General features: G+C 42.4%; 1 protein-coding gene across 7 annotated transcripts in view; it reads left to right on the top strand.

Moving 5' to 3' along the window:
• MAPKAPK3 (MAPK activated protein kinase 3) overlaps window positions 1-24,043 on the top strand; it is a 127,047-nt gene extending 103,004 nt beyond the window's left edge. For 6 of the 7 annotated variants that reach the window (XM_065687716.1, XM_065687717.1, XM_065687714.1 and 3 more), the window contains 9 exons: window positions 9,102-9,292; window positions 10,031-10,095; window positions 12,214-12,293; window positions 14,001-14,124; window positions 15,643-15,718; window positions 15,895-16,019; window positions 17,977-18,062; window positions 20,621-20,701; window positions 22,207-24,043. In XM_065687716.1, the coding sequence (XP_065543788.1) occupies window positions 9,102-9,292; window positions 10,031-10,095; window positions 12,214-12,293; window positions 14,001-14,124; window positions 15,643-15,718; window positions 15,895-16,019; window positions 17,977-18,062; window positions 20,621-20,701; window positions 22,207-22,365 (987 nt within the window). In that variant the 3' untranslated portion in view covers window positions 22,366-24,043. The remainder of the gene's footprint in view (window positions 1-9,101; window positions 9,293-10,030; window positions 10,096-12,213; window positions 12,294-14,000; window positions 14,125-15,642; window positions 15,719-15,894; window positions 16,020-17,976; window positions 18,063-20,620; window positions 20,702-22,206) is intronic. The other variant, XM_065687715.1, reaches the window with a different exon arrangement.
• The last annotated feature ends 210 nt before the right edge of the window (window positions 24,044-24,253 follow it).

Below are 24,253 nucleotides of genomic sequence, written 5' to 3'. Positions count from 1 at the left end.
TTGTTTTGTCTCTAAAGACAAGCCAAGCTCCAACAGGTTGCAGCTTTCAGGACTGCATGTTTGATGTTGTGCTGGACAGAGTCACTCGAGTTAGAGTCTCAAGAACCAGGTGAAGTATCAGGAAGTGAGGGACATGAGGTTCTGTCAGTGCCACAGATGTCTGGGATTTAGCAAGTGTCCCCTGAAGTAAGGCTTAAAAGAAGAAGATAAGCCCTATGGAATGGGAGAAGGAATATTTGAGAGTTCTTTGTTTCTCGGTTCTTGGGTTTCAATGATTTAGGACTACTTGAGGTAGATGGTGCAACAGAAGAGAGAGATGCTGCTTGGCCTGGTATCACATGGCAGAAAGCACAAATGTGGGTGTAGAGAAAGGAAACATGAAAGAAGAGGAAGAACAGCAATACAGCAGAGAGAACTGCCCTCGAGTGGCATATTGCCAAGCTTTGCATGCATGGATGAATCTTAAATTCACGTGGAAACGGAGGGAGTGTCAGCTAAAAGGGAGTTTGGGTGTGCAGGCAGTGGTATGAGTGCATGGTCTCTTCATTCTGAATTTTGCTCCCAGATGGTAAGGCTGCAGAGGAGAACATGGCTGTAGTTGTGGGGGGGAGCTCATTAGGGTATTAACTGTTAAAATGTGGGGCTAGGGTGCAGAGCAGAGTGACAAGACACATGGATGGGAAGTGCCTACAGCGTGAATCCAGCATGCACCCCAAGAGCCTCTTTACTGGGAAAGGATGGCAAAGACTTCCTGGGAGTTCTCGAGTGGTTTAATCTTTATGACTGTAGTCACACATGTAAGAGCTATAGAGAAAGGCTGGGAGCATCACAGACTCCTCTTGGAGCTACTGTTATCTGTTATTAATGAGATTAAGCATGTTGCTAATTTTTGCTTCTACCTTGTTCAGTATTATCATTTCTGTGTTAGTTTTGATACTGCTTATTAGCATGAAGACTAGAAATAGAACATCAGGCTTAGATCTTCTCGGTACTTCTTTGTTCTGGTCTGTGCCTTCTGCCACATCCTGCTCCATCAGAGGTGCACCATGCCTTGCTAATCCTGGCATCATTGTCCTGCTGTCCTACACAGCTGTACAGGTGGGTTTCATGGCAGTTTGCATGGAAATGAGCATTAAGCACTCTGCATAACATCTATAATCTTTGCTCTTTCATTTGCTTGTTTTTTAAACAGAAGTGTAAGACCATATCTATAAAAAAATCATATTATTGGGTGGAGAGGGTGTTTAGGGGTGGTTAAAATGGAACTTAGTAACTGTGGCTGTCAATACTGGAAGTGTGTGAGAGGGTCACATCCTGGCAGACACATGTTCCTCCGATTTCATGACCATGAGAAGTGCTAACGTGGTTTTTTGGGGGTATTCCTGCATTGCAGTCATTGCATGGGAGAGAGGTAAAGGTAAGGAAGTACAACTGACACTTACAAAAACAAATGAGAGGTTTTTGTGATGGCCATAGTTCTTGTGGGACAGCTCTGACTCCTGTAAAGGCAAGATGTGTCCTCACTGTGGGAAGTTTCACTACAGTAGGGTAGCAAAACTGTTGGCCACAGTGTATGTCCCAAAGGTTTAAGTGATCTTTCATATCTTTAATTCAAGCATATAAAGGTGTTAGACACTCAGGAGATCAAGGTTATAGTCTTGAATTAGTTTTACCGTTCTATGAGTTGCTGAAGTCAAAGCAAAGGGAAAGTTTGATGGGCTTGTGACCTGAGGAAGTGCCACAGTATTTTATACTGTTGGAATTTTCTTAAACAGCAAAGTTTCACAAGCAAGCTCTATTACTTTTGACCAGCCAAGGACTGGGAGATATGAATTACTGAAGTCAAGTCACCTGAATCCTTGTTAGGAGAATTTATGAACTCATAGCTGGCAGGAGTGAAGGTTTTGTTGAGGGTTTTTTTTCTTCACTTTCTTTTCCCTTCCAAAGGCAAACCTCATATCAGACACTAGAGTGAAACTATAAAGTGTCATAGCTTTCAGCTGGGATTTTAGGTTTTCTTTTCTGTAACTCAGAAATTTAGGCAGAGTAAATACAGTGGTGGAGCTCCAGATTATTTTAATTACAACCCCAATTTATTGTAGGTATTTATGCTGTACAAGTTTAGGGAAAACTTGGCCTTATGCTAGTACCCTAAGTGCGCACTGTAGGCAGAGCAATGCTGCAGAGCAATCAGCCTGAGCACACTGCAGTTTAGGGGCTGCGGCTGCTGGGTGTCCTGTCCTGTGTGCCTGCAGGTGCTACAGTCAAATCCTTCTTCGAGGAAGCAGATGGTAGTTGTGGTGGTGAGGAGCATCTTGTTTTGGAGCAGAACCAGATCAGGGTCCCACAGACCAAAGACCAGACACTGAAAGAGTGTGAACACAAATCCTGTGGCTTCCCTATTGGTCCCGCATTTCTGTCTGTCTCCAGAGAAGAAAGAGGTTTTAAAACCAAGAGTGGAAATTGCTTCAGAGCAGTGCCCAGTTTTGTTTCACCTTGGATGGTCATAATAAACATATTAAAGAAGCAGGCTAAGAAAGGATGTTTGTGGTATGTCTGGGTTTCAGAAAGGCCTTCACAGCAGGTCTCCCTAGATGCTGCATATTGACTGCAGGTGTCGAGTGCTGCTGCTGTCAGTGCTGGCTACACAGCAGTGTTCTGTGGAAGGAGTTGTCAGGAGGAGAAGGTGGAGAGAAGAGATGATCTCTAGGCCTTCACTTGTAAACAAGCATTTAAGGATGTTCTTGTCTGGTAACAGCATGTTAGTAGCTGTTGGTGATTTATTTTCCTTTTAAACTACGGCTGCAATGTTTTGAATAAAGTAGAAGCTGTGTGTAGCTGGTTTGTAGCTGTCACAGCGGAGTCTAGCTAGAATCTTAAGGTACCAGTAAGAATTATTTTTGCATCCACATAGCAGAGCAAGTGCAGTATTAAAATGCGAACTAATCTTAAGGTTGTGGCAAAATGCAGGGCATGCTTTTTATTTAGATTTGTATATATCCCACAGTATTGGATGGACAGTCACATACCTTTGGCACTGCAGTTCAAATAGCTTTGTGTAATATTATCAGAATATTCCTCAGGACAGTAGCTTTTCTTCATGGCCATTTTTTGCTCATTTTTATGCCTGCCTTTTGTTAACTTCGCATGTTCAAATGTATACTGGCACACTGCGTTGCCATTTCAGTTGTATTTGCTGTATTTGCTAGCATTTATGAACAAAGACAGTTGACCTTTACAGAGTGAATGGCTAGATGCATGTATAATTACAGAATTAATAGTGATATGTCTCATTTATTTATCTCAGGTTGTAGAATCATGTTGAGTGCCCAGTGGTGATTTGAATAGTGCTATAATAAATAACATTCAGAACCACACCAAAGTGATTTTTAGAAGACCTGGTTGAAATAAAGGAGAGAGGCTTGGAGCAAAATAATATTCATGTGATGTGTGCTCCCTGGGGAAGGAGAAGCAGGAGTGCTTGGAGAGCTAAACTCTTCAGCCGATTTGCTGCATGGCCAGTGCACGAACTGCCACAAAGGAGCACATCTTAACCTGTTCTTTTTGTCCATTCTGCTCTTCCCTCCTGTTTTCCCCTTACAATGCATGCTTAAGGAATGTGAAGCCCTGTGTGTCAGCAGGAAATTGGTTTCAGAGCGTGACTCTGACACCACATGTGAGCAGTCCCCTCTGAGCCCTCTTCATCTCGCTTATGCTGGCAAGATACCGAAGATCTGTTGTAGCTTTTGCCATTTCAAGGGATGAGCTGAGGAGAGATTGGAAGCATGCAGAGCAGAGGTAGGTAAAGAAGGGTCCCTCACTGCAGACAGTAAACCCTGATACACAGTAGGTTGAGTGAAAGGATTAGATACCACAGGCAGGAGTGTTGCAGGATCGCACCACTTGTCTGTTATTACTGACTGTTACTAATGAAGTTGGAGGAGCCCACCTCTGGGAGCAGCTGTCTGCTTGAGCACTGATGGAGATGCTGGGTAATGCCAACTGCAGCAGCAGCCTGGGCAGCTTTGTGAGAATCAGGATGTCTGTTTCAATGAAGCCTCTGAGCGGATTTAATTTCTAATAGCCTAAACTGGATTTGAAATAAAAGCAGAAAAGTGAAAGATTTAGTGATGATCCACCACCTGAGCCTACCCTGCACAAAGTGCCTGTCTCTTGACTGATGCTTCAGTGCTAATTTGAGCAGAAATGTCTTCTTTTTTAGTTAAACTAAAAATTCAGTGTGTGCTTTCTTTGGGATTTGCATGTGTGGATTTCCCTGCTTGCTGGGCTGCTGTTGCAAAGCGCCACATGCTTCTTGCTGCAGCTTGACTGGCAGTGCTGGTGCGTGAAGAAGAAAACCTTGATAATTTCAATCCCTTTAGTGTTCTAACACAAAGAATGGCTTTACCCCTTGTGAAGAGATCTAGAAACGCATAAAGATTGTTAACATTGTATTAATGGACGTAGTGCAAATAATCAAGATATAATAAAAGACAAAATGTTCAAAGCCATAGTGATAGCTCTATTTTTCTAATCCTCTTCTTTTTGTAGCACAGGGGAGAAAGAAGAGGAAAGAAAGATGATCCAAGCCTCCTTTTGCCATCAGCCCCTCTTGAATAAAGAAAGCCTGGAAGAGCTGCTCTGCAGCATACCATGTTAGCTTCTGTGCATCAGTGTGAATTTAGATCCCAAGGCTTATTTGTAGGATTCAGCATTTTTGTGACAGCTACATGCAAAGAGGAAAGAAAGCAAAAGTCAAACATTTACCCACTTACACTTTTTTTTTTTTTCCAGCTAGCAAAATCAATAAAGCTACATTTAAGAGCCTATGTATCAGTATTACATGCTGAGTATCCCTAGGAATGAAAGTTTCTGCTGTCCCATTTCTGTTTTAATAATGGGAAATCTTCCTGGGAGGAAGATAGTGTAGAGATTATAAAACTGCTTGTTTGCTGAAGGGAGAGTTCAGATTCTGGAACTGGTGCAAGTAAGTAAAAGGTGCTTGCAGTGTCAGGTGCTGCTTTAACGTGGCATGTGCAATAGATGACAGCTGAGTCAGTTCCAGTTCAAGCACCACACCTGTTTGGAACTAGGAGGAACTGCTGAAGTTTAAAATCAATAAAAGGCATATGTGGGGGTCTTAATCCCCTCTACAGGGAACAGACAGCAGGTATAATAATAATGTGTGTAACCCACTAGTGCATATTAAAGTCACAGAGAAGTCACTCCTTCCTGCCCTCAGCCTGTTCCCTACCTGTGCCCAGGGATATCTTCTCTCTCTGTTACTACAGTTTCAGAGTCCAGAAAATCACTTGCCACTCCCTGGAGTCCTTAGAAGGCTGTTTCTGTATGGCAGACTGTTAAGGTATGAGGGTTCCTGCTATTCTTTTTTGCTTACACAACACTGAATCCATGGAAAAGCAATCGGAAGATACCGTGTTGCTTTTTTTAGTCTCCTATCTTTTCTTTTTTTCTGTTGAGATTGTGCAGAAGGAGGTTTCACACAGCTGGGTAGTTTGTTTCTGCATGGGGTTGCTAACCTGAGCTAGGCCTTTACCCCAAAACAATGAGATGAGGTCTCCCTCCCCTGCCCAGGCCCTGAATTACCCAGGGCATCCTGGGCAGTCTGCCTGCACCACTGATCCTCAGAAGCAGGCTGCGCACACCCTATGGCTTAGCTCTCTTCCCTCTGTAGCTTTTTCAGATACTAAGAAGAATTGTGTGAATCACTAAGAGTTAGAGCTCCTGTACTTTCTTGCCTTTCATCACCTCCGGTTTTGGTGATCTCTCTGTAAGTAGCTGTTAATACTTGCTTCATCTGCTTTTTCTAGGTTCAGTAATGCTGATCTCCAGCAAGAATACAACTTTCTAGTGTGTGGTTCCTGTTCCAGACTGTATTGTCTGACCACAGACACGGGCATCCCCATGCTGCTATGCAGAGTCTACAGCTATGCAGATCCCATGCACTGTGCATGGGATCACTGATGTGGCTTCCTGAAAAGCTTGGGGAATGGGGCATGTCTCTTGGGTTTGTCTTGTTTTGAAGTTAGGTCAGCTCATGATCCTGCCCACAGCCCATCGTGACAAGCTGTGACTCAGCCAAACTGTGTGGGAATTCTGGAGGGATGACTGGGGACTCCTGGAGCTGATAGTGTGACAAACCAGCATGAAGCACTGTGCTGCAAAACTTACCTGTTCAGAACTACCTCCGCACTTGTGCAGAATGTCAGGGCAACCTGGTCTTAATCTGCTCAAAGCTATTGCAGCAAGAGAAACACAGCCTCTCTTCAGGCTCAAGAAGGCGGCAGAATGTCCATTTATGTTCTTCGCAAGTGTGTTAAATACTGCAGGGCCAGACTTTCAGCCTGTGGTTTTAAATCATCACCTGAATTTTGTAGGAATTGGTGTTTTCAACCTGCACGGCTTTCATTTTACAGGTGTCTACATCTTTAAGATGTCTCAAAAGGTATAGTTATGGCTTCCAGTTTTAGACATAAGGAAAAGATTTAACTTATTTTTAAGGCTCAGAAGGAGAAATCCAAAGGTTAACAGTTGGTTGATATATCAGATGTTGCTTGGTATGAGTATCTGCTCTTTATTTTTGCATTTCCTTTTCTCTGCTTCTCCAGGTGTCATCTTGACATGAGTACATTCAGACTTGGCACTAAGGAGTACATGAAACTTGCTTTTAGGGGTGGAAAAAAGAAACTGCAGCATCCTTGTGTGTATCAAAATGCCTTGTAAAAGCTCTTTAGAAAGCGAGAATCCAATTCTGTGAAGCAATTTTCATAAGTGTTTGGTACAAACATGAAAAACAACACCTCTGCGCACTGTGGAAGCGCAGGATACACAGTTTATAGTGCAGTTAATGTTTGTAAAGAGAATGGTTATGTCTCATTAGTAGCACAGGATAGGTGAGAAAGTTTTGAAGCTCAGAACTGGCATTAATCCAGTAACATCCAAGCAGTAGACCCTATAATGCTTTTCTGAATGGCCTGGTTAGTCCTGAGAGTGTTTGGGCTTTATTGTTGCACATGTAATTTAATGAACTTTTAAAAGAGACCTCTAGGCAACAGCCCAAACTCAGAAGGCCAGAGGGGAAAATGCTGATAGACAGTCCCACTGAGCTAGAACACAGTGGCTGTGAAGGAAAAGCTGCTGAATGGGCTGATGGCTGAAAGAAGTAAAGCAACTGGCTTGGACTTGCTAATGGGCTTTTTGTCCAATTTGGAGCCATCTCTTTCTTTAGGAAGTTATTTGTGTTGGAAATCAGGCCACAGCCAGGCTGGAGCAGGAAGGAAGAGGCGGATAGTGATCTCAAAAGGGTGTGCTTTGGGTGCAGAATGACAGCTGTGGAAGAAGTAGGTTGGCTGTGAGGGCATTGAACTTGGCAAGAAAGCTTCTTCAGCTCCTTGCACTGCTGCAAATCTGGCGTCGTGCTGGAGCCTTTGGAGCAGAGCTGAGGGAGCCTGCAGGGTGGTCACGGTGGTGGGGCTCCCTGCCCCTTCACTGCTCCTGAGACCACTCATCCCTTCCTGCAGCCTCTCTGTGCTTCACAAAAGTGCACTCAGCAGGGGAGTACTTGTCACCCTTTTCCTGTGCCCAGCCTCAAAAAGGGGAGAAGCCTCTTGCCTTCTGTCCAAGTGGTTCCCAAGCATATTCCCAAGTGCTTCCCCAGCATTTTGTAGCATGTTACAGGCCTTTCCTGCCTGGTTATGGTGTCTGTTGCTGAAAAGGATGTTGAAGCACCACTCTAAGTTTAGGGCTGTGGTTTGGTTTGGGGTTGGGTTTTTTTGCCTTTTTTTCCCCAGTAATGCAACCAGAATTTGCAGTTTCTTTCCTTTAAGTTTCCCTATATTGAGAAGTACTTGTGACACCATTTGTGCCTTAGCTTGGCAATTGGGTAGAAAAGCAGTCCTAGTCTGATTCATTGGTCCCTAATGACAGGTTACATGTTAATACTTGTTTTCAGCAATTACGCTGGAGTTGTGTTTTGACTGAGACCTGATAGCAAACATGAATGAGAAGAGCTTCAGGCCAAGGCCCAATAGTGCAGCAATGATGTTTTTTGTTGTCTGTTTGAAAACAGTGTCATTGTGTGTCCCTCAGAGTTGGTGTAGTCCTTTTCCAAGGCGAATAGATCAGAGATGATTGTTCTTGGCTTCTTTTTCATTCTGTTTCAGTGCATTTAACAATGCTTTATATACCATCGGTTTTGTTGCTACTCCATCATTACAATTATCATTACTATAGGGCATAAAGCACCAAACTCAGATCACAGCTGTATTGTGTAGGAACCATACGAATGTGCAGAAGAGAGTGTCACGAAGTGTTAGTGGTGTCTAGAGAGATGACGCAGATGAGAAAAGGCATGATTCAGCACAAAAGCCGAGTTGCAGCATCTGATGCAGAGAAGTTCTTCAAATAGGCAAGGACCTCTTGTGTACAACCTTGTATGCATTTCTTGTGGACAAGGTTGCAGAATCAGGAAAGATGAGCTCTTACCTCCCCTCTAGAGATTAGTGGCTTTAAAATAACCTGGCCTTGCATGTGACCAAGAAAGGTGTTCAAGCATCTAGATAGTTAAAGATCCCTTTCTGACCCTGATGGGGTCAGAAATTTGTGTAGTATTTAAGCACATTCAGAGTCAGTGTGGAGGTCCTCATTGTTTTAAATCTCACTGAGCTGAAGGCATCTGCAGTGAACCTAGAAGTCTCTTTTCCAGGCACGTGAGAGGGTTATTGTCCTTAGCAGAGGGATTCTTCTCTGTTGGCAAGTGCTTCAGACAAGTAGGAAAAAAAAATGTGGTTTCCCATCCAGAGGTGGGAGAGATAGGTCTGTGTTCACCTGAGATTCAAGATCTCTCCTTACTGCCACTCAAGGTCCTTCCAGTTCCAAGGGACCAGTTGTTTCTGTGTTCCTCAATCTAGGAAGCCGGACAGCCCAGAGATAATGAAAGTCTTGTGATGGATTGTCATCTGGCTGGAGGAAGTGCTAAAAGTAGCTTTTGCCACCATCTTTGAGCTCAAATACCTGTAGGTGCCAATTTAAAGCAGAATGATACTGCCTTACTAACATTCCTCTCTCCTATTTCTTTACAGCTCCTGTATGACAACCCAAAAGCCCGTCAGGAAGTAGAGTATCATTGGCGAGCATCAGGGTGTCCCCACATTGTCCATGTTCTGGATGTTTATGAGAATATACATCACGGAAAGAGATGCCTCCTCATTGTCATGGAATGGTATGCACCAGCAGCAGCCTCCACCAAGCATTGCCCTTTGAGGGGGTGGAGGTAATGGGAGAATATGTTGGTTTAGGTGGCAGTTGGGTGAGCTTTCTCAGCAGTGGGATTTGGGTTTGCACAGCAAACCTTTTGCCATCTTTATGGAACTGGTAGGGAAATGTAGAGCTGCTTCAGCATCTTGTATGAGGAACCTTAACTGAAAATAAGTTTTCCTTAGCTTAACTTTTCCTTTAATAAGTCCATGTCAGTTGTCCTCATTAAAGCATTGACTTATTACTACAGTCTTAAGAGATATGTCTCTACAAATATGATGTGCTTTGATTGTGATTGTCATTGATTTTTGGATGTAAATCCAGTGATCTGACATGGTCCTTTTTGCTATTATTTTGACTTGACCTGTAATACCACAGTTATTGTTGTCTTCACTGGGGACAAATTATCTTTGCTTCCTTCTTTCTTTTCTTTTCTCTCCAACCCTTACAAAAACCAGCCTCCCAGTGCCAGCATATCTGACTTCCAGGCTTCCTTGTGACTGGGTACATTAAACTGAATGCATCAGAACTCCTTGGTCTTGTTTTGTTTTCAGTTTATTCCATATCAGAATGGCTTTGTGCATTGATTCAAATGAGTGTGATGTTCAGGAAGCATTGGCATGGGAGGCAGCATGTAATCTTTTGTAGTCTGTTCCTGCTGTGGTTCTCTGTGATTATATGGATGCATAGTCAGATGCTAACTCGATCTTTTCTGCTCTTGTAAGGTGGGGGTTTTTTGTGCTCTTTGTTTCAGCATGGAAGGAGGAGAGCTGTTTAGCAGGATCCAGGAGAGAGGAGATCAAGCTTTCACTGAGAGAGGTGAAATTCACAAGTTTAAAATTGAAGTTTATGAAAGATTGCTTCTTTCTTTCTCTGTCCCCTTGCTTAATTCCCTTACAGGATTTTTAATTTGATTTGGATATTTATTTATTTATTTATTTATTTATTTATTTTCTATTGAGCTCTGTATTAAGCAGTTATTTTTCAAAATTCCTGAAAATCAGGAATTACCAGAAATGACCAAGTTCAGGCACAGTGTGGAAGGTTTAGAGGAAAACTCTTCATACAGATCTGCTCAGCTTCCTCATTTCTGAACCACCGCAGCCTCTGTTGCTCAAGTCCCTGGTCTCCTGCCAGACCACCTCTAACATGATCAGCGCAGCTCCTGCTGTGATTTCTCTTCTGGCTGCCCCTCAAGCAACATCACTGTGCACAGCTATACTGTGAGGTGATGAACATAATGAGCAAATCACTTTTGATGAAACATCTCTTAGTCAAGGGTTTTAAGTACTACTTGAAAGGAAGTGTTATTAGCCACACTGTAAACAAGTCTGCTTATCTATACAGGGACTATGTGCAAATTGAAAGACCTCCTATGAGTCAGTGACAGAGCTTGCAATAGACTAGTCTTGCCATTTTTATTCTCTTAGCTATATATTATTTGCAGAGTACCGCAGGTGTACTTGACGGTGGTTCTCCTTGTCCAGTCACAACAGACAAAAGCTTGTTTCTGCTCAGGAGTAAAATTGTTAATGTTTGTAACTAGCATCCTGATAAAATGAAGACAGATTTACACCTGAACTTGTAAATTACTGTGGCTGTTTTGCAAGTCTGGTGTAGATGCCAGGGATTATTTTTTATTTTGATCCTCTGTTTTGCAGCCTTTAAGTGGTATTAGAGACTTGTGCAGGGAAAATGAGCATTTTCAGGAACTTTATTTGTTCCTCTCTAAAATGCCAAATTCCAGGAGGGAAACTGGTTGTGTGATCATCAGTGACTCCACTCTGCTAAAAACATGATTTTTCTACATTAGGTAGCGTTGCATAGCATTCTAAATACTTACTCAGAAATCATCTGGGAGTCTTAAACAGAAAAACTGCCTCCATTCTTTCCTGAGATAAATGAGCCCAGTTCCACTGGATTCCCCAGGTTCACTGTCTGTATATGTATCAGCCACAACTTCCCATTAGGAGCCAGGGGTTGTGACCTGGGCCAGGCAGGAGGTTTTTCCCTGAAGATGAGTGTTTGTGCCTTCTGATTGTCCTTGCCTGAGATGAGTTTCAGTCTCAAGCATGTAAAAAAGGGTGCGGGGTTGCAGTATGAGAATTTCTAACTCTCTCTCACTACTGCAGCCAAGGTTTCTGCCTATGCAGAAAACAGAGGATCCAGTTAAGTTGCTAATCGTTTCCCTGTCAGCAGCGATGTAATATAATGCTCACTTAATACAATGGGAATGTCACTCCTCCCTGCTCTGAAACCTTTCCCTATGTAACTGAACTCTTCCAGGCTTTAAGGTTGCTGCTGCTGCTGCAAGGCAGCTCACCAAACACTACAATTTCCCACTGGGGTTACACTGAATTTTAAAAACAGTGTTTCAAAGGTGGCAATTTGCGCTTTGCAGAATTGAACTGATGATTTTGTTTCTCCTGAGGAAAAAAACTTCTAAAGGCAGTGAGGAATGAAGATGTGACCGATCCTAAAATTGCTGTGCTGTTCTGTTGCTCTATTTTTAGAAGATCTGTTAGATCCTCCTATTGCCTATTACTCCTGAACTAGAAGTGAAACTTCAGTCTTGGGCAGTGGAGGACATGTCCTGGTGGGGGCTTCTTTCTCCTCAGTCTTGCATGTTGCTTGCATACCTGCTCTGCTCTTGCTGCTTTTCTGGCTATCAAATGAAAGCACAGCTTTACAAGCTCATAAAAAGCAGAATCTAAATGGTTCCGTTCGGTGCCTTCTCAGGAGGAGCAGCCCAGGAATTAGGGGGAATGGTTGCCTGCAAAACCAAAACACAGCTGTTAGGGCTAATTTTAGGTTTTCTAGTCTTGACGCTAGCCCTGTATTCCAGCAAGCTGTTTGTAAGTCGTAAGCATTCCTAGGCATGTCCCTGAGTTACGGTGGGAATGTTAATGTGACCTTTCTCTAAAATTGTATTTATAGAGGCCTCTGAAATAATGAGAGACATCGGAACAGCCATCCAGTATCTGCATTCAATGAACATTGCCCATAGAGATGTCAAGGTGAGGCCTGAAGGTGTGTGGGCAGGGAGAAAAAAGCACAAGGTAGAAAAATAAATGGCCATTGGTGGTTTAAATAGACCTAGGAGTACAATCAGATGGTCAAAGTGTTCCCCTTCCTGTGCCAGCATGAGAAGGGATCTCTTCACCCCTAGTGTGCAGCTAGGTAAAAGTCAGAATAGTTGTATGTTAATGCCTTCTAGTTGTGTACAGGATGCAGAGGAATTTTGTAATAGATGGTTAATTAAAAAGCCTGCAATCCAGTTAATTAACAAGAACATAACATTGCCTGAAGTAAACTTATACTGGATGCTGTACTTCGATGCACAGCCTTTACCAGGTTTGAGCTGTTTTTAGAATCCTACTTGTGTAAAAAACAATCCATACCCCCCAAACCAAACAAAAAATCCCCTTTTCCTTCAGAAACAGGAGAACCTGCATGTGTGTTAGGAATAATACCAATTCCATGCATCCAAACCACTTTAATAGTATATGTACATGCTTGGGAAAATGGGGAGTTTCCCAGTTCCTACCAACTGGAACTGTGTCATATTAGATACAATTTGTACACAGATCTTGTTGTGGAGATTTGACAGGGTTTGTAGTGTCGTGTTTTGGTTTCGTTCTGTGAAGAGCGAAGGCAAAAGAGCTGCACCGAGCGGGTTCCAGCGCAGTGGTGAGGCAGTGTGGTGGAGAGCAGGTTACATAATGGTAGACTGAGGCACCTGGTTGATTCTGCAGCTCTGAGTTTCTGAATTCTCTACAGATGCTTCTGTGCGTTTAGCTGGAGGGAGAGCTGTCATCGCTCGGTGTCACTGAGTGGGATGTTTGAGGGTTCTTTAGGTAGGAACTGGAGAATGACTTAACAGTTTAGACTAAAAATCTGCTCACTTCTGTGGAGCTGTGTGCCATTGCCTATCCCACCACAGAAACCGAAGCACTTAGCCACAAACACCCCCTAACCACACACAGTGCACTCCCCTAGAAATGGTTCCAGGCCTAAATCCTGTTTTCTTTCGAGTCCTTCGTTCTGTATGTCCCTAAACACTAACATGAGAGAGGCTGTAGCTTCCTTAAAACTGAGAAACTGAAAAACAAGTTCAAACAATTGCAGGTTCTGGAGATCTGCTGTTGTCCCTGCTCTTGTGCACAAGCACTTGTATACTTCCCTCTGTGCCACTTCTGGTTTTGGAGAGCCTTTATGGAGTATGAAGCTAGAATGGAGTTAACTCTGGTCTCATGAGGCAGAGGTGGGAGGTGGGGAGCAGGAAGGAGGCTGTATCAGTTAATTTTGATGGAGTTGTGTCAGTTATTCATAGAGAGTTTGGATTATGACTTCTCTTGTCTTCCACACTGGCTACTTGAGTGTGGTGCAGAGTATTGTCAGACCAACTGGTGTGTTGATCAGACCGAACAATCCTAGAAAAGCATGTAAATTAGAGAGGGGTTCAAGAATCCATTGGACCTGATGAGAGTCTTGTGATCTGCTCTCCTAAATACCAAGTCAAGGAGGATGTTGATCCATAGTCAGAGCAAAAATGCTACATGTTGGGAGGGTACTTTCTGCATGGTATGGTGGGGGGATGTGGGAGAAGTAACAAGACGCAAATGCTGGTGGTGATCCAGGCAAGTGAGAATGGTTTGATCTCTGAACTCATTAGGGGTATCTCTTCACTGTCCATTTTATCCTTTCTCTTTGTGGTCTTTCAGCCTGAAAACTTGCTTTACACGTCTAAAGAGAAGGATACTGTACTCAAACTCACAGACTTCGGCTTTGCCAAAGAAACCTCTGTAAATGCACTGCAGACCCCCTGTTACACTCCTTATTACGTGGGTAAGTTATCCAAAATGCATTGTTTTTGTCTTTGATTCTGTCATCCCTCCCCTTGTAGTGGGCCCTGTGGACTGTAGGAATGGATGGGAAACCTTCTGTTGTGGATGTAATGTAAAGAGGCAGCCTGCAGAATTTGAAATGGGGTCCAACCCAAGCCTAGTCTGGTTCCAGTACAGTTCAGTGCTCCTGCTTTCTTCCTTGGTTGCAGAGAAAACAACCTTAACAGGGGACACAAATGAGGATCAAGGAGAGAAAACATGTTGTCTCTGATTACACTTTGAGTAATCCTGATGTTCTCTCTGAGTGATGTGATAAAAGCCACAATTGAACTCTGCTTCATGATTGTTTGAGTGTTTCCTTGCAAAACTTCCTTTAGCCTAACTAGTGCAATAGGAGAGAACCGGGAGAGCACTGCCTCAGCTATAAAACTTCTTAAAGCTGACAAATGCAGGAGTTACTAATAAAAGACCAATGTGACTTAATCACAGCTACATTTTTGCCTGTATTTTGTCCCAAGACAGGGCAGTGTGTAATGAAAGCCACAGTAGGCTGTCCTTTCTGCCCTCATTTTAGAGTACATTGCTTTTGGTCTTTGAGTGGATAGTCATTTTCCATATGGTATGTATGACTGACGCAGTCCACATTTGGAATTTTGTTGGAGAAAAACAGGCTTTTTTTTTTTTTAAGAGTTATTTCTATTCTACAGTGTAAGTTTTACAGGGTTTTTTTGTATTGAAAAATATTGTTACTCATTGTTAGCAGCTAATTACAATAGCAGCATTTTTTTCTGATGGTTTCTTCTATATTTTTGCAAGATGGGATTAGTGATAAAATGTGAAGGAATTCACAGATATAGGGTTTTATGCCTTCATATTTGTTTATAAACAAGCTGACATTTCCCTTCTCAACACCTTTTTATAAACCAGCATGATTGCTCATATGTCTAGAGAATCATTTTCCTTACAAAATCAAGCTCCCTGCCAGTTCACCTGCCTCAGGGGAAAGAAGCAGCATCCCCTCTAAATGGGTATCTCTATTATTTTGTTACTTAGTGAAAAATATAATACTCTGGAGGCCAAAGTAAAATAGAGTGCTCTGTAGTTGCTGGAGCTAAGCACACTCCAGCTAGGTATCATTCAAAAGTTTATCACAGCTCAAATAGGTCTTTTCTGTTCTGATTTCTGGAACATATGCTCCTGCCTCTCTCAGTGCAGTGTCTCCCTGTACACATTTAGCTATAGCTCCTTCTGCTTTTCTGTAATCTTAGTACTCTCTTGAGCAGAGAGACACTAAGGTGAAGAGTAGGGCATTTTGCCAACTCCATTCCTCCTGGTTTAAAGATGTATCAGATGTGTTTAGGAACTTGTCAATAGAAAATACTATCTAGCTCCTGCAGTGAGTTTCATTTTTTTTAATGCATCTGATGCTTGTTGTTGAAGTGTGTTGTTACTTAAAAGGTGATGAAGATGAAAGGTGACATCTGGTGCTCTGTTAATTTCTGGTTTTAATCTTCTTCAGCCCCAGAAGTCCTTGGTCCTGAGAAGTATGACAAATCATGTGACATGTGGTCATTGGGTGTCATCACATATATTCTGTAAGTATTTGGAAAGAGGCTTGATGAACACAAGGACACATCTTGTCAAATCTGCGCTTACCAGTAATTAGTCACTAGGATCATGCAACCTGCAGAAGAACATGAGCTTGTATGGGACTTTTTAAGAGCTGAAAAGACTTTCCGAGTTCTAAGAGTTCTTTTGTCCATTCTTCCAGCCTGTGTGGGTTCCCTCCATTCTACTCAAACACTGGTCAAGCCATTTCTCCAGGGATGAAGAGAAGAATTCGGATGGGGCAATATGGATTTCCCAACCCAGAGTGGGCTGAGGTATCAGAGGAAGGTAATGATGAGCATGATTGTGGTGGTGTGCTTTTAAAAGCCTGTCTTAGATTACGTTTCCTTCTGGTTTAGAACTTAAATTATTTTTTGTAAGGTGATACAGAGAATGACTGGAACCCAGATACTGGCCAGCAAACAGTGCTACAGAAAGTAAATGACTACTGAAAACTTCCAGATTGCAGCTAGTGCTAGTGAATGCTGAGATTAAACCCTCTGGAAACAGAAGTCTTTAATCCTGAGAAAGGAGACTGTCAGGACAGCTGCAATGCAAGCTGAGCTGGAAGAAAGGCAAACTGTAGTAAGAAATTATTCAATCTTTGCCCTCCTTGGTGATGCAGCCCGCAAGGATAGCAAGTTTTCCTGCTAGCTTTTTGTGATGTGGGAACCTGCCAGCCACCACTTAAATGAAGGTCAACAATTTATTTTGTATAAATTGTTGGCCAAAATCTGCTGCTGTTCAGCTGTGGCTTGGATGGGCTCAAACCAATGTCCTGAAAGTGGATGTTTTTGATACCCTCTTATTCTGACAGTCTGATAAGCTGGAAGTCTCACCTGCCTTTCCTATTAGAGAGGAAGGTCAGCACCCTCTGAGCATGTCTTTCTAACAAGCCCTTTACATTGCTGTTGCTTGCATCCTGTTATTGTCTGCTGTTTAGCAATAACAAATTACTGATCTGTGGCATTTTAACCCCTCATTGGATCTCATGGCCGCATGTACAGCACAGGCTACTGAGCATTAATAAGGAAGATGTTTTACTTGGAGGTTTCTGGCTTAATATTTTGACTGGCTTGGCTCTTATTACAGCAGTTACTAAAATTCTAGGGGAGCTCAGTGAGAGAACATGCACTTGGAAAATTTGGAGCATTTCTGTGTGCTTGCTGAATGAAGATAGGTGCCCTCCACCTTTGAACCTATTAAATCAGCTAGTTTATGTGTATTCTTTTAGGACGATCAGGCACCTTCAGCAGACTGCTTCTTTTCCCTCTCCTGTACTTTTCTTGTCATGCTATTCTTCAATCATTCCATCATTGCATCACCTATGGAGACTTCCTCTGATTTCCTCTCCAGCTTCTGTAATCATTTTAATGGGTTCTTTCTGTGGTCCCCTCCTTTTCTTTCCTTGTACATTTTAGATTCTAGGTAATCTGTACTGCAAAACTCTTTTGCAGCCTCACTTGACAAACTTGTACCTCTGGCAGCTCCTTACAAGCATTTAGTCATGCTGCATTTGATCTTTCTGAAAGAGAACTCTTATTCAGAAGGTTTTTTAGGTTATCCCAAGGAAGTTATACGTAAGTCTGTCTAAATAATGTTCCTTGGATGCAGTGTTTCCAGTCTGTCCACTCGCATTAATGAAACCCTTGTCTAGACTCTCATCATCTCATATCTGCTACTTAGTACTCCTGCTTTGGCAGATACTATGTTCACAGAAAGCTGCTGCAAAGCTTGTTTGTGCAATCCGTTTCTTCTTTGTTGTCCTTTTAGTGGCCTCTGGGTTGTCAAAAGTATATTGTCCTTTTCTTTTCCACAGCCTGTGCTAGTTTTTGTTGTGTGTCATTTCTCAAAACATCAGCTTATGCATTCATTCAGCCCATAATGCCAAGCTTGTTAGCATCTTTCAGACAGGCAGTGTGGCAGCTTTCTGTTACTGTGTTTCTCTTTTTCTCAAGTTCTCCCTCTCCAGACAGTTGATTTGGTGATGTAGATAGCATAGCTGGAATCCCCAGTCCTTTGTCTTTCCTTCATACCTCTTGTTCTGGATGTTTTCTTGCTCTGACTCTTTAAGCATAGTAGCCTACCACACTGTACATGGCTTCTTAACATGCTAATAGCCATAGGTAGGTGTTTTGAGTTCTGCAACATTATCTTTCTTCATTCAGCAGGGCTTTGCATTCTCAAGGTTATTTGGGAATACAGCAGTAGGCTACAACATGCCTTTGTTGGTCTTGTTTTTCAGCCAAACAACTGATTCGCCATTTACTGAAGACTGACCCGACGGAAAGGATGACAGTTTCTCAATTTATGAATCACCCTTGGATTAATGTGAGTTTCAGATCTCTTTTCCTGAGATGAAGTCTTACTTGCAGAACTTGCTGTGCTATGTGGAGCTGCATGTAAGAGGAGGACGATGATTACTGCTTAAAATTAACTTACTGTGCCCTTCACAGAGGGTCATCTGCCTGAAGACCCACAATTCTTCTTGGTGTTACTAGAGGAGATACACAGAGACACCCACAAGACCATTCTTGGAAGCAAAAGTCGAATGTATCTCTATCTCCTGTGAACAGGCAGTCACTGTCTGACTCTGCAGCATATGCATGTGTTACTCTGTTCAAAAGTATAAACTCTACGTACTTACTTCATCAGTGCAGGATTTGAAGAGAGATATTATTAGTGGTCTCAGGCACCATTGTGCATAGCTGTGTTAGTGTGAACACAGTCCTGTGCTTAGTGGGGATTCTCATCCTTGGCAGAGTTTGGAAATGCTGGAGGGAAAGAGTCAGGGTCTCGGCTTAGTACGCTGGGAGAGATTACCAGGTAGGGTGGTACACAGAGCTGTTAATGGTCCCAGCTCAGGTTTCATTCCCTGACCTGGTTGAATTTACTTTTCCTTAAAGTAAACAACTCTAATAATACAATATTAATTACTTCAAACAAGAGACAAGAGTCCCAGGAGTTACCAGGCTGAGTTTCAGGATATCATCTCTGCTCTGTAGGTGTCACTCAAAATAATAGCTTGTACTTCTCACATTTGTGCCTGAAAGGACACCGGTCTTGTTCTCACTGCCCAAAAAATCATCAGCTGGGAGCAGGAGCACGTGTACTGCTGTTTCTCCCATAGTGCTTTCTCTGTCTTTGCTGACCCTCAGAGGTAGGTGCAGAAAGAGGCAGCATTTCTATAGTGTCTCTTGGAAGATCTGAAAGCCCTTAGAATGATACAGAAATGTAGCTGTATAAGATCCCAATGGAGGAGATTTAGAACTGGAAAAGCTGAGAAATTGAAGTTACAAAAACTCCCTAGAACAGAACCTAGACAATGTTCCTGTCTTTTCTAACCAAATAAAATTGTAATCACTGTTCAGAATAAACACCTCCAGCTTTAAGTGTTTGAAGACCCAAGAAGGAGGTGTTTCAGAAGTCAGCAGGCGATGAATTTCACAGAATGAGTGCCTAATAGCTAAGGAAGCTACCACCTACAGTGACACATGTTACTTGAAATATGCATATAACCAATTAATAAGGAGGAGATTAGAGACAAGGTCTATAGATTCTGCTGCACCAAAGAGCCGGGCTAGAATACTGTTCCTGGGAGAATGCTCTAGGAGCTGCAGGTTGGCATTTTTTATTGCTGAACCTATTGTTCCTCTGAGGCAGAGGGAGGGAGGGGGAAAGACCAATGTAGTGAATGCCTGTGTTCTTCTTTTTCCTAAATCCTAAAGTGGGAACATGTCTGGGGTGATGCCTTGCCCAAGCAGGGAAGGAGGATGTTTGTCTTTCCTCTTTTTTATTTTTATTTTTTTCATTAAATGGATACAGGAGTATTATTATGGACTATGCAAAAATTGGCTGTTATCTTGTAGGTAAGATTGTTTTATCAAGTAGCAGCTCACAGCAGATATGAGGGCACCTGCAACACCTCCTCAGGGACACTACTAAAGCCTGTCAGCTGGTTTTCTCTTTCTCTCGTCACAGCTGGACTTGATAGAACTATACCTGGACAGCTAGGGGCCTTTCCAGAGCATGCAGGATTCACGATTTCTTCTGTAACTACTGCAGTGCTGCTGTTAGCTCGGTGGGGTCTAAGCACTGCCTCCAATATAATGCTTATTTTACAGTGAGGTGTACAGGAATCTGCTTAGACTTTGTCAATATGTAGCTGTGTCTGGTGTAGGATGCCAGTAGACAGCAAGTTTAGGTAGAAAGCATAAGGAAGATAGAATATCCAAATGAAATTACAAGACTGGTAAGAAAATGCCATGATTCTTGCTGAATTTACCTAGGGAACTGTGCTTCGTGTTTTAGAAATTGTACCATATTCTAATTTAAAGTATCTACTGATCTTCCATGGCAGTTGAGCATAGATCTTGGTTTTATGTGGAAGAGCATCTCAGGTGATTCGTCGTCTTCTGAACTGTGCCTTACTCTGAATAATGGTATAATTTCCCCTTTTGGGCACATTTATGATCTGATAAACCGGCAATCTTAGTTAATGTACATGTACAAGAAAATAGGTCCTAACACAAATCCTAGAAGATAAAGGTCAATTAACCACTTTAAAACATTGGCTAATGAATAGTGAAATGCCAGATCAAATCTAAAACGAACATAAAAATTTATCCAACACTTGACTGAATTGGAGGGGAGCAGAGTCAAAGAAACCTGGCACTGATTGCTCTTTAAAGATACTGTTATATGGTGACTACAGTCCTTTTCTACCTCACACATGACTTTGCTTATAGTGTGCTTAAAAGCATGAATAATGAGGGCCACTGAAGGACATTAGGTAGAGGTTTATGTCCTCCATGCACATAGGAGAACAAGCAGTTACTTCCCAAATGTGATTTTGCACAACACTTGTTTTGTGTTTTCCCTTTTCTCAGAGATCAATGGCAGTGCCACCAACCCCTCTTCATACTGCACGGGTCCTGCAAGAGGATAAAGACCACTGGGATGAAGTTAAAGTGAGTCAATCTGTAGTTCAGATTTCTTCAAATCAAGTCTGGTAGGAGATTAGATAGGCTGGCTTCTTGATCCTTGGAGATCATGGCTAGTTTGAATACAACCATGTTTAACAAGAGAAGCATAAACAGTCTTGGTTAGAACAGTGTATATAACTGTTAAAAAACAGAATGCTGTTTGAGCTTCATCTGACATCCTTGCAGCTGTACCAAATGTCACAGGTATTACTGATGCTACCTGCTGAGCCCCTGTTTGTGATTACAGAGGAGAAGGGACAGTGTTGAGGGTATTTCAAGTTAGTTAAAGTGAAGAATATGATGGAAGTGTAGGGGGACAGGGTGGGACGGTTGAGCTACATTCTGGTTTTCTGCTCTGTTCCTGTATTGTAAACCAGCATTAAATAGCCTTAGCCTTGTTATGACATGGGAGGGGAGAAAAAGCATGTATCTATCTTTCCCTTAGTCTAACCAGGTGCCTCACCTACAGTTTGTACTGAGGACAGCTGAATGCTTCCTGCGAAGTGAAACTATAGAGCAGACTAAAAGTTGTTTGCAAGCCTTAACTCTTTTCTGCTGGCCTTTAGCAGGTTGGCATGCTTTTACAATTGGTTCTGAATTTTCTCCACTTACAATGCTTGGCATGTTGATAATTGCAACGTTCCCGAGGTGTATTTTACTGATTACTGATTTTATTTAAATTACTGATGTATTTAAATGGATTTAAATAAAATTACTGATAGCACGGATGTACCCTTACATAGCTCAACACGCTCAGGTGTTGAGCTGTGTAATAGTAAAATTTGAGAGACCTAGGCAACTTTTGCCACCTAAGTAAAAGAGATCAAACCGATCTTTTCACTCAGCCTTCTTCATTTCCATTCTTGTGCTCTGTCTAGGTCCCAGAGGTATCCCGTTGGGCCACCGACATTCCCATAATATTTAACCATTTTCCCTTTCCTGAACTAAATGCCTAGATGTTCATTAACATCTTGTTGTTCACAACCTAATTTAAAAGTTTTAAATTTGCCTGCTATTAAACATTAGTTCAGACTAAGGAAGCATGTGAATTTGAAGCACATAATTTTAAGCAACTTTATGTGGGCTCTTTATTCCAGCTCCTGCTACCCTAGTTTGGTGAGAGAGCAAGGCAGGCAGTGTTCCGAGTCTGGTACAGGCAGTTCCGGCTCAGAGGCTGCTAGAGGCCCAGAGCCAGGCAGTAGGAAATGCTGTGCATAGAAACATGGTGGAATTTAGGCCAGTGGAGTGTGGTCCTGCGTGCTCATGTATGAAACACTGCGTGAATAGTTCCTCCTGAATGAGTCCGTGAGTAGAACGAAGCCTTTAGTCACAGTCCACCGCAGCAAGAAGGGCTCAGCTATTTCTGGCCGTCGTGTAACAGAGGGTTCCTTTTTGTACATTCATCTCTTGGCAGTAGTGCAGTAGTGGGGGGGATGTGGCTGCATGCTCACTGCCTCAGGGATTTCAATACATTGCTTCCTTGGTTTCAGGAGGAGATGACCAGTGCTTTGGCTACCATGAGAGTGGACTATGATCAGGTGAAAATCAAAGACTTGAAAACATCCAACAACCGCCTCCTGAACAAACGCCGTAAGAAACAGAAGCAGGCAGGCACCTCTTCTGCAGCCCCGGGGTGCAATAACCAGTGAGAAGAGAAGCCAAGGACCTGTGGGTGGAGGGTAGAAGTTAAAAGGAACAACTGAAAATCAGTCTGATCAACTCAGTCCGTACCCCAAATCTGGGCGGTGAAATCATGAAGAAGCTATCCTGCCAAGAGGGAGCAGTGTGAATGATTACATTTTTTCTAACTTGAATTGGGGCTTTGCTTTTCAAGTCTAACATATATGACATGATTCTGCTGCATATTGCTGGGGAAGGGACAGTAATACCAGAAATGTTACGGGTTTTTGTTCTGGCTTTGATACTGTTGGATGAGAGGAAAGATCAGGTGGAAGCCTCAGAATACTAATGCACTGAGGCCTTAACAGCCATCTACAAGAGTAACTTCTGCTACTGTTTTAAACTTGGGAATAGAAAAATGCCAAGTGTTCTGCTAGGAGAGTTCTAGTAGTTCAAACATGAGTAGTGAGAAAGGAGAAAAATGTCACTGCTCTTTATACAAGTAGCATGAGTGCAGCTCTACTATGGATGCATCTGGACAGCATTTCATGTTAGAGTTGGTAATAGTCAATTATTTCCAAACTGACCTCCTATAGTTACAGAAGATCACCTCTAAATAGTAATCAGTTATTCCTGTTACAGGAAAAAAACATCCATACATTTCCATTTTTATAAAGTCTTCCTCTGTGCTCATGTGAAGATTTGAGTTTGTCTTGGATTCTCATTTGATAACATGTAAGGTTTCTAAATTGTAACCATTGTGTCATGTCTGTGCCAGTCAGATCCCTCTCTTGTAATGTTTTTAATTTAAATGGTACTTTATGTGAAGAGTTTAATAAGGATTGAATTAGTTGAAAGTATCCTGCAGAGAATATTGCTGTTCCTCTTGGATCCATAACCTCTAGGGTGTGCAACTGGACATGCAATTGTATAAAAGAGACTGCTCTAGAAGAGAGACTTCTGAAATTCGGGAAGAAGTGGTAGATGCATGTCCTGTGAATGAACCCTGGTGTCTGCCAGCATCCCTTCTGGTAATTACCTCCAGGTCCTGTGCCTGACATCTGCTGATCATAACAAGTTTTGGGGTGCTGGGGTTGGTTTTATTCCTGGGGTCAGGGAGGGGAGGATGCTACTTTATTTGCAGTGCTTTGTCAGTGTTTCTGCACCCAAAGATTTTTGCCACCTAAGAGAGATCACCTTTGAGTATAACCACCTATTTTTTCCCCCCATCTTTTGTCTTTGTTTTATGGGATTCTAGCTTTGGTTTGCTGATTTGTTTTACTTTGTGATCAAAATAGTTCCTCTCATTGTATTTTGGTTGTTTGGGGTTTTTTGGGTTTTGTTGTGGGTTTTTCTTGAAGTTGAGGTGAAACAAATATTTGTGAAAGTGTTATCAGAGTCTGGGGTGAGAATCATGTGCTTCCACTGATGCAGGCAAAAATGACATTGTGGTAGGCACACAGGGTACTGTAGTGGTAATAGGCTCAGAAGAATGTTGAAGGTTAGAAAGGAAAACAAGGCACCAGAGAGGATCCTAATTGCCACATCTGTCTGCCAAACAGATTTGGTCAACCCCAACAAAGATCAGGACCTTTTCTGGGGAGCCCTGTTCCCATCTTCAGAATGTTGGATGAGACTTCCATTCTTCTCTGTGAACTGGCCCTAGGGTTTTATAAACTGATTTTAATAAATCATGTTATAACATTCCTTCCTCCTGTCATCCCTGATCTGTTGAGATGCTGCAGAATTTGTATTGCTTTGTAAGGTACCTCTGTGTTGAAGGTGATGGGAAAGGGCAGAAGGAAAGTGTTCAATGGTGTCCATGTTCAAAGGCTACCCAATCTGGAGTGGTTTTTAAGATTACAAGGATTTGGTTTTAAAATCAGCCCCTGCAAAAATGTGTTTTAAAATTATTTT

Source organism: Lathamus discolor, chromosome 7 (genome assembly GCF_037157495.1).
Source record: "Lathamus discolor isolate bLatDis1 chromosome 7, bLatDis1.hap1, whole genome shotgun sequence".
NCBI classification, from domain to species: Eukaryota; Metazoa; Chordata; class Aves; order Psittaciformes; family Psittacidae; genus Lathamus; species Lathamus discolor.
The sequence above is the reverse complement of the archived record's forward strand: the minus strand, read 5'-3'. Positions and strand labels throughout refer to the sequence as shown.